The sequence below is a fragment of the Chrysoperla carnea genome, chromosome 5 (assembly GCF_905475395.1).
Source record: "Chrysoperla carnea chromosome 5, inChrCarn1.1, whole genome shotgun sequence".
Classification (NCBI taxonomy): Eukaryota; Metazoa; Arthropoda; class Insecta; order Neuroptera; family Chrysopidae; genus Chrysoperla; species Chrysoperla carnea.
This window is the reverse complement of record NC_058341.1, coordinates 19,575,626-19,586,508: the sequence shown is the minus strand read 5'-3', so window position 1 is coordinate 19,586,508 and position 10,883 is coordinate 19,575,626. Positions and strand designations below refer to the sequence as shown.

The following is a 10,883-nucleotide window of genomic DNA, read 5'->3' as shown; positions in this document are numbered from 1 at the left end:
TTAGAATGTGAGTAAAAAAAGGATTGTGCTAAAAAAGTTTTATATGACTTGGATTGTCTAAGTCATACAACATTTTAATAGCACAATCCCTTTTTTACTCACACTCTAATACACTCAATATAGTATATCGATGCAAAAATAACAAAAATCGATGAAAAACTCCCGAGAAACAATAAAAAAAGACAAATAAAAGTTAAGATTTGTAGACGAATCTAATATGCAAACAAATTTTAAAATAAAATTTCGTTGATTATATTATGAAAATATTTTAGTTAAGAAAAAATTTTAAAAAATGACGATGAAGCATATCAATTTCAGGGTCCATAATATCCATAAAAAGTGTATGCTTTTCGTCAAATTCTGTAAACAATTTGGCATATATATATTATGTGTAGACGACTAAAATTTAAAAAAAAAAATGTTTTAACAAAAATTATCACATTCTTTGTAAAACACAAAAGACAAAAAAAAAATATTGTACTGTAAAATTTTTCTTATAAATATCACGTTAAAAAATAAATAAATTTTAGAAATCTAGATAAGTCTAAATTTAAAAAGAATAAATAAAATGGTGGCTCTGTGCGGGGAATTATGAGAATTATAAATTCTGAATATTTTTTAATTGTTTTTTATGTGTGATTAAAAAATATTATCTCTTTAAATTTTATAAATTGTTATTTCTTAAACATTTTAAAACAAAATCCCATCTATAATAGTTAAATATTTCAACTGCAGCGTTCAGGATCAATTTTACTTTAGAAGCTCGAGAAAATATGAGTATTTGAAATTTTCGCGTCAACTTTTAAATGTGGCAAAGTTCTTTTGATTTGCCATATGGTAACCGTTCATAACATTCATAACACTTTAAAAGAAAATGATAGTATTGGGTGCGTTCAGCAGTATCGATTAACGTTTATTATTATTTAGAAAAGTTGAATAAGCTCAGAATCAGAATATTTTGAACGAAGTTTTAAATAAAGCAAAAAATTTTATCAGTAAAAATACTTTCACTTAATTCTTTTTATAATCTATCACGGTTATACTATCTGTAAGGTAGAAAAGAAGTAAAATCAATTACATTTAGTTACTATAATTCTGAACGCAATCTAACTGAAATATTTTAAAATAATGAAATGATATTTTAAACTATTTTGAAATGAAAAATCTTTTAACTTCTATACTTAAAAATATAATTAAATTTTATTTTTATAAACTTAGTATTTTAAAATAATAATTTATTAAAATTAATTAATGAAAACTTACATAAAATTAAGTTTTCAGATGGGTAAAAGTAAATGAAAATAAATTTTCTTGTAGTAATCTATATAATAAATGTATTTTATTGATGTAAAATTAAAAATAGCACAATAAAAAATGCATATTAAAATATAATTATTTTTCATTCATTTTCATCAGTTTTATTATTTTTTTATTTCTAAAAAAAATATTTTTATTATTTAAAATTCCCAAGCGATTTGACTATAAAAAAAGATGGTGAAACATGAACAAACAAACCTCTACCCGCAGGCGAATAGTGGGTTAAAAAGTAAACCATTTCACGATTATTTAGGGCTGTGGCTAAATCAATAGGTGTTCGCCCAATTAAGTCTTTTTGTAAACAGTCTGCACCCTTATCCCGTAAAATCTATGAAATTAAACAATATGAGTATATTTTCTTAAGAAATTTAAAAAAATTTAGGACAAAGGCCCATTCATGGTTTAATCATAATTTCATAAAATTTAGTGGAAAATTCAGCAACAGGATATAAACGCAGCCTATGAATTTTACTAAAGCAATTCTAGCTTCAGTGTGTATGTGTTACTACTGCATTTTTTCCCATCTTTAGAAAGATTAAATAAGAAAGCTAGTATCTCTTTTTTAATTAAAATGGAAATACCTTTGCTATTGGCAAATAATTTGTAATAGCAACCATGTGAAGAGCGCATTGCATACGAAATTTTCCAGACACAACATTTACATTAGGAATATATCTTAACATATAGCGAAGAATATTTTCATGATCTTTACTATTAGCAACCAGGCATAACTCTATCAGAATAAAAAAGAAATTGTTAATGTTTTTCTTCAGACTGACTTCGGTTAATCCGAATTAGCTTAAATTCGGATTTGAGTTAAACCGTAAGTGGGAAAGTTCGTAAAAATTAAAAATTAATTACCAAAAAATGAATTGAGATTTGGACAATGGCTCATTAATGGATCCGCCTTATATTTTAACAAAATTCTAACTATTTGAAAATTAGCTATGACTGTTGCAGCTAAATAAAGAGGAGTATGTCCATAAATATCCATAACATTTGGATCAAATCGATTTCTTAATAGGAAATATGTTGCATACAAATTTCGTTGTAATACAGTCCAATGTAATATTGTTCGTCCATGAAAATCCTGTTTACCTTTTTGAGCCTTATAATGTAATAACAGTTGCATCATTTGTATATTGCCCACTTGCGATGCAAGCATCAATGGCGTGAATCCATGTAAAGAGACTGGATCGATTTTGGTTTTTCTGTTTGCTAAGAGTCTTTAAAGAAAATAGTATTTTTATATTAATTGTAGATGCTTCTGCAGAAGGGCTGATAAGACAGCTCAAAAATAAGCAAATTATCAAAATTTTTGTATCCCTTCTTATCACTGTTAAAACTACTTCAATACTGATATACTCTGATATATCAGGTCAATAACGGATAGTGTTGGTTTCCGGATTTGATTTTAACGTATACCTTTTAGCAATTTCGTACATTCCATGTTCGGCTACAATATGTAGAGCAGTTTGTTTACCCACAAATAATGCATTTGGATTTACCCTTTCTACATCCAAACATTTTTCGATTGTATGAATGTCACCACATCGAATAGCTCTACGAAATTCAACAGTTGGAAATTTAAATTTGAATGGCGTTTTCTCTTTAAATAAAACTTCTAAAAAGATTAAATTTTAAATTTAATTATAATCCAAATTTTAGCTAAATCGAGTAGACAGTAAGTTACAGTAGATGTTACAAAAATCGACTAAGGAAAATGAAATAAACCTCTAAATTTTTGCTAAACCTGCTGGAATGTATTTCTTGGGTGTCAAAGTTGACTTATAAAATTAGTAAATAACTATATATTTGGTCTTTGTAGGATGGAATCGATAGATCAACATAATACATTTTATTTTTGTCTCTCCCATGTTTTAACATTTCCTTTTTTATAAAATAAAATAGCTCTTTTCGCATTTTTTTCATAAAATCGTCAATTTTATGGTAATATCGATAATAGATAAAAGATAATATAAAATTGTCACTTACGTTGGGATTTTGGAGGCATTGTAAAATATTTTTAAGCTATATATATTGAATATAAAATTGATGCCTTAAAATTAATTGCTAATAAATTTTTTTTCCGAAATAATATGTCAAAAAAGGCAATAACTTAGTTTAAATAAGTTCATTTCTAATTAAATTTCTGGTATAAAAATTTCAAAAGACTATTTACACAACTGTCAAAAAATGCAATCCAAAGAAAAGAAAGATTTTTAAGTAGTCTGTTAAGCTTCTGAAAGCCCCTTTCCCTTCACTTCAACTCCAGAATGATTGATAAAAATGGAGGTAAAATCTCTTTATTACAACCCTTTTATCACATTATAAATGTAATAAGGTAAAATGATAAATTATATAAAGCCACACGGCTATTATCGCGATTTTGTATTCAAGAGGCATATAATTTAATGCAAATCAGAGACAGTAGGTATTTTTATGTTTGCATTCTGGTTTAATATTTAATATTCTGGTATAATATTTACTAGAAGTCACAGTCAAAGAGGATAGTAGGATAGAGGAAAAGTACTAAGCAGAAATATAATTGTAAGTGACTTCTGAAGTCTGAGACGATCAACTATTAAGTTAATCTGTCTTTACAGGGGCGACCTTTTAAGTTTCACAACTTTGCGGGGATCACTATTAACTACTAAGTTTGAAAGAAACTCGTATACTACGATTTTCACTAGCTCTTATGGGCTACTTCTTCCCTATTCTATATTCCTATCTTCTTTGGTCAACGTAATAAGAAGGAAGAAAAATAAAAAAGACAAAAATGTTCCTTATATTAACAAACAAATATTCAATAAATATCCTTAGATCAACTCAAAAATATTCAACTATGATGGGCACAGGATATAAACATAATGAAGGGCAGGAATATAATATAGACTATATTTACTGATTTAGTCCCTGGAATAGATACAAGATATTTAAGCAATTAAATCTGTTATTTCCCGAATTATTTATAAGATTAATTAATTACTATAGTAATTTGTTATTAGTTTAGATTTTGACAGTAATTTGGCTAATTCGATTTGTTGAAAAGCAGTGAGATAAGAATTATACACTAATTAACCCACCCAAAATAAGTAGAAAAAGTAGTACGAGCGTAGATAAAAATACTATATGTTACATTTAAATTTATTTTTAACTTATACTATGGATTTATAAGTTTAAAGTAATTCAAACTACAGAAAAAAAGCCAGTCAAAGTGTGTATTCAAGGTTTAAGAAATAGTTCAACTAAGTTCTTAAGTAGGAGCAATTAATTACTTAAATTAATTAAAGAGAATTGAAAAAAATACACTCGAATACACTAATTGGTAGGGCGCTTGACATGAATCCAAGAAGTCGTGGTTCGAGTGTATTTTTTTCGTGATTTTTTTCAATTCTCTTTAATTAAGATTACTAGACAAGATATTTGTCAATATTTAGTTTACGCCTGTATGTAGCATATTACATCAAAAATAATCGAATAGACCATGATGTAAATATCGCATGCATAATTATAAGTAAACAGCAACAATAAGTAATACTTAAATTACTTTCTTATTCTCATTAAACGAAACTAGAATTTTTAAGCTCTAAAAACTAAAATGTGACAACGTTGTTTTAAGTTACATATTTTGATTTGTTTCTCTACCTCCACCACACGGCACCCACGTAATTCACACCCAGGGTTACCAACTTAGGGGTTTTCCCCCCAAATTTAGGGGTTTAAAAAGTCTAATGGGGTTTTTTTAGGGGTGTTATATTTTTAGGGGTATTTTTAGGGATTTTTTTTCAACTTCGAATATTCACTTTTTTAAGGTTTTCAGGTTAAAAAACGAATAATTATATTATTTAAATAATTCAATTTGGTATTTGATTATTGATTAATTATTTATAAACGATTATGTAATTAATGTAATAATACTTAATTGTTTATTTTATTAATAACATTTATTTATATTTTTATAATAATGTTTTTTTTTTTTTTTTTTTTAAGGGAATCTCGCAGCAATTGTATTTTAGGGGATTTTAGGGGTTTTTGGTTGGAGCTTTAGGGGGAAAAAATTTTGAGAGTTGGCAACACTGTTCACACCGCAATAAACTGATAAACGCATCTATGGTTGTTTGTTGTTTTTCATGTTCAAGTTAAAATTTAACATAACCATATTTTTTATTTTTTCAAAGTACATTTAAAAATAAAACAATGAAATATTTTTTAATAATTTAGTTTAATTTAGAAGATTTTGGAAAATGTCTAATCCGCCTTTAGGACGTGGAGCTCGATTGTATCAAGCTCTTAAAGAAAAAGAAAACCAACAAAAACAACAGGTGAGCTTATTTTTTATAAATGGTTCTCTAACTAAATCGTATTAATTCTGCCAGATTATACCTTTGGCATTACTTAAATTGTTTAAAAAATTTAATACATTGTCTTATATTTTTTAATTTTAATAAAATCACTTTCTAAGTTTCTAGCTGACAAGGCTTTATTTCTAAATATAAATGATTTTTACGTGGCTTCTTGAAAGTAAAATATTTTAGTATTTATTTCATATTAAAATAAAATTATTGTGTCTTATTTTTAAGACAGAAAGTTTTAATTTATTTTTTTACGATTTACGTTTTTCATTTTGTATTAGTCCTGAACTTTAAATAAATCCTGTCGAATAAAAATAATTAATAATTAACTAAATCAATCGATTTCTAAATTATTTTCTTGTGTTTGCTGTGTCCATGAAATAAAATTTTCATGTAAAATAGCTTGAGGTTAGCTTACAACTTTTGGGCTTACTTTATTGTTTAGTTGCTGATTATATTAGTTGCTGATATTTTTATAAGAAAAGTTTTTGTACCCTGTATAAAACAGATATAAAGAATACATTTTCAGAACTGTTAAGACTTAATTAAGTCTATTAAGTTGTTAAACTTTGTATATTAGTTTGTAATTCGATACGAAACGGCTTGAAGCCCACTTCTAAATTATTAAACGTCTTTTCTGCATTTCTAAATGAATAAAATGAAATCTCTATAATAATATTTGTAATATTGTAGCAAGATGAATCAACAGAATCAACACCGTCCCTACCTCGAGTTGGTCGCGGTCGGGCTTCGAATATTGAAAAATTAATGCAATTAAGAGAAGCCAAAAATCAATCAGCAATACCAACTTCATCTGCAAGTTCTACGAGTGGGATTTCCACATCGTCGCTTTTAAAGAAATTAGCTGCAACGAGAATATCAGCTTCTTCCACACAAAGCTCCGGAGAAAAACCAACTACCTCTACCTCTACAAGTATTCCACCGACACCGCGGTCTGTTGAATCGTCATCAACCGTATTACCTTCTTCAAAGGAAAAAGAACCAGTCATAAAACGTGCAATACCGGGGAAAACTGACGCAATCGTTCCTTCTACCGCGAATTATATAAGATTGAATTTACAACCAGGAAAAGGAGTATACGAATACGAAGTGCGATATAACCCAGAAATCGATCATCGTGGATTGAAATCGAAAATTTTGGGTCAATTTTTAAAGGGTCCTAAAACGTTTGACGGTGTTGTGCTGTATTTACCCGATCAATTAAGCGATAGCACAACGAAATTTACTGGAAAACATCCGATCAACGATTCGGATATCGAAGTATCGATTATTTTTAAACGTAAAAAACGTTTGGGGGAGTGTATTCATTTATATAACGTTATGTTCCGACGTATTTTTAAAATTTTACAGTTCGCACAATTGGGGCGACAAATGTTTGATCCATCAAGACCCCATAGAATTCCTCAGCATAAGCTAGAAATATGGCCGGGATATGTAACCGCTGTAGATGAGTACGAAGATGGGATTATGTTATGTATCGATTGTAGCCATCGAGTTCTGCGTACCGATACGGTACGAAGTTACTTAACGAATTGTGTTCTAAATCGCAACGCCCGAACATTCCAACAAGATGCTACCAAAGCCCTAATTGGTCAAGCAGTTTTGACTAAATATAATAATAAGCTTTATCGCATCGATGATATTCTTTGGGATAAAAATCCTACTTGCACTTTTGAAAATCGTACCGGGGGAGAAACATCTTATGTCGATTATTATCAAAACCAACATGGCTTGGAGATTAAAGATTTACAACAGCCATTATTAGTAAATCGGGCATCACGTCGAATGGGAAATTCAGCTGAAAAAGTTGACCAACTTATATGCCTCATCCCAGAACTATGTTATATGACAGGATTAACGGACGAAATGCGTAGTAATTTTACGATGATGAAAGATGTTGCAATGTACACCCGCATTACCCCAAATCAACGAAAAGTAGCGCTCCAAAAATTTTTAGAGAACGTTCGAAGTAGTCGTGAATCTCAAGAATTATTAAATTCGTGGGGCCTAAGTATTGATTCAGGTACTATCGACTTGGAAATGAGGATCTTAGCACCGGAGACTATACTTTTTGGTGGAGGGCGATCTGTAAGAGGGACACAGGAAGCTGATTGGACTAGAGCTTCAACTCAAACTCAAGTCATTTCCGCTATAGACATTCAAAAATGGTATATAATTTTTACTCCACAAGACAAGCGAAACGCCGAAACTTTTAAAGATACGATCTTACAAGTTTGTGGTCCAATGGGTATTCGAATATGTCCGCCACAAACATTTTGCTTACAAAATGACAGCACTGGTACTTATGTGGATGCTTTCAATCGAATTATTGCACCTGATGTACAAATTATTGTAATAATCGTTCCTACCCAAAGAGACGATCGATATTCGGTAATTAAAAAAATTTGCTGTGCCGATAAACCGATTCCCTCACAAGTGATCAATTCTCGAACACTAGGTAATCCAAAACGGTTACGAAATGTGGTACAAAAAATTGCGTTACAAATGAATTGTAAGCTTGGAGGGCAATTATGGGCGGTGAATTTACCAAAAAATCGTTGGATGATTTGTGGAATTGATGTTTATCATGACGCTCAGCGAAGTGAAGGAAAGAGTGTGGCTGGATTTGTGGCTTCACTTAATCCACAAATGACCCGATTTTACAGCCAATGTAATTATCAAAGCAGAGGCGAAGAATTATGTTACGCATTAAAATCATTATTTAGCTCAGCTTTAAAAGAATTTTATAATGTTAATGGGGAATGGCCTTCCCATATTTTCATATATCGGGATGGTGTTGGAGATGGCCAGTTGAAATTTTGTCAAGAATATGAAATACCACAATTAATGGATGCTATCAAAATAGTTATGGCTAGTGCCTCAAAACCAGAACAAATACCAAAATTAACATTTATTGTAGTACAAAAAAGAATTAATACTAGATTATTTTTGAAGAATGATGAAAATAATCCACCACCTGGGTCAATTATTGATCATACAATTACTCGACGAGATTGGTATGATTTTTTCTTGGTACCTCAACATGTCCGACAGGGTACAGTGTCCCCAACACATTACATAGTGGTCCAAGACCAAAGTGAACTCAGTGTAGATCATGTACAAAAATTGACATTTAAAATGTGTCATTTGTATTATAATTGGTCTGGAACAATACGTGTACCTGCACCCTGTCAAGTAAGTATTTTTTCCGATAATAATTATTTCTTTGATTTTGTGGGGTATTTTGAAAAGTATCTTACGAGGAACAGTAACTTCATATGTGTCCTTATAATCAATTTGGGACATTTTAGCCCAATCATCTTTGAATTTCACTTAGGAATCTAACGGAATAAGTTGAATACTTGTACAAACCTTTATTTTGATAGTAAAAATGTTGTTTCATAAATCACATATGGTCACGTGTCAGCGTTGACTAAGATGAGTGTATTATTTTTCATTAGGGATAAAAATGTAGGTTTTTTTTCAAAGTTTTAATAGTTATTTAATTCCAAAAAGTAAGAGTATTGGAATATTTAAAATTATTATTCTAGTACTAGCTTGATACTCGCGTACTTCACTGGGTTTAAAAGTAAAATCATCGTTTTATAGCTTCCATCTCTCTTGATCTCACTGTTTTTTTCTTCACTACAATGTTTCTAAAATTTTTTTCACCATACAGTTTTCACATTTTAAAAGCTATTTTATCCCTTACCTTTTTTAATAATTCTGAAAGTTAAGGTCAAATTCAAGATTACCTTTAGATGTTAATTCTTGAATTCAATAAGTTTTGTCTGATACTCCTTTTTAAGCGTGTTTAATTCGTTTCTTTACAATCGATAAAAAATTTGATTTTATTTTGTTTCAGTATGCCCATAAATTAGTATATTTGGTAGGACAAAGTATACACAAGGTGCCAAGTGAAAAATTAGCTGATCGTCTATATTATTTGTAAGAAAAACAAAGAAAAAAATTTATTTTATACTTAAACGATTTAGAATTATGACGTTTTAGGACTCAGGCTATTGTGTTCAATAAAAATAGATCTAAAGAATTAGAATTAACAAATATATGTATAGTTTTTATATGATTCGAGTTTTCAAAATTGATTTTTCATGTTTCTCATCTTAAGATTATAATTACTTATTTTTTTATAATTCGTTAATTTATTGTTATATAGAGTGACTATATATATTTGATTGTTACATAAATAAGTAGAAATAAGATTACAATGTGATTACGTAACAATCAAATATTGCGTACTTGAACCTGCCGGCTCTTGAAGCAAGAAGCTTAAAATATATCAAAGTATTCCATTTTTAACTCACTTCAAGTCGGAAACACACGAGCGTTTTATATAACATTTGTTTATTTTTCGTTCGTTTTCATTTGGTTGGCTTCATCGAAAATCAAAATTAGCAAATTGGATTCTCGAGAACTTACTCAATACCACTTGGCTTTTGAAACTGAAAATAGAGCTTTAATGTGCGTTGCAGTTTTGGCATATAATAAACCAATTAAACGTCAATGCGAAAATAATTTCTATTTTTAACTCAAATGCTCTTGGGTTTCCGACATCAGTCAGTACATTTCGTTAGAGACAAAAGTTATATAAATTAAGTTTAAATAATTATCGAATATTTTGGTATTTTTACCTTTTGATTATTTCTAAGCAAATTAAGTTAAAACTTCAAACACGTTGAAAACATTCTCCCAAACTCAAAAATTAGGTAAAATAGTTTGGATAAAACACTCAACTCTAGTTTTAATCATTTATTAACTGTTCGTAACAATTGAAATAGTTTCTTATTGCATAGTGGCTACAATCTACATTGTAGCCACTGATGAAAAACCTGGAAATGTCAGGGAATTAAAATTATACTGAAAATTAATTTCGTAACAAAATTCTAAAAAAATTTTTGTAATATTTTTTCTATATGAATTATTTAAAAAATATGGCGCATGTGATTGTAATATCTTAAATCATATTTAATGTTATGATTTTCTCTGTTCGTTATTTGTAAAATTTTCGTTCCAGTTTCTTTGAAAGCGATTAAAAAGTAATAATTTGTACAGGAAATTTTGAATTATTCAACCTGGAAACTTGTAAAAGTCAGGTAATTTTATTTTGGGAAAACAGTGGCCACGATGTATTGGTAGACTTGAAAACTGAATTATTGATTAATCAGAACA

The 10,883-nt window shown here is 29.1% G+C and overlaps 2 protein-coding genes across 2 annotated transcripts; one reads left to right on the top strand and one right to left on the bottom strand.

Moving 5' to 3' along the window:
* Positions 1 to 1,087: 1,087 nt before the first annotated feature.
* On the bottom strand, positions 1,088 to 3,440 carry LOC123300635 (transient receptor potential channel pyrexia-like). The gene is made up of 6 exons (XM_044883232.1): positions 3,313 to 3,440; positions 2,743 to 2,941; positions 2,179 to 2,543; positions 1,899 to 2,050; positions 1,516 to 1,645; positions 1,088 to 1,110 (listed from the first exon to the last, which is right to left on the bottom strand). Exons 1-6 carry the CDS (start codon positions 3,329 to 3,331, stop codon positions 1,088 to 1,090), a joined length of 888 nt encoding a protein of 295 aa, XP_044739167.1. The 5' UTR covers positions 3,332 to 3,440.
* A 1,976-nt stretch (positions 3,441 to 5,416) lies between these two features.
* LOC123299758 (piwi-like protein Ago3) lies at positions 5,417 to 10,524 on the top strand. The gene is made up of 3 exons (XM_044882093.1): positions 5,417 to 5,642; positions 6,366 to 8,888; positions 9,559 to 10,524. Exons 1-3 carry the CDS (start codon positions 5,565 to 5,567, stop codon positions 9,643 to 9,645), a joined length of 2,688 nt encoding a protein of 895 aa, XP_044738028.1. The 5' UTR covers positions 5,417 to 5,564; the 3' UTR covers positions 9,646 to 10,524.
* Positions 10,525 to 10,883: the final 359 nt, after the last annotated feature.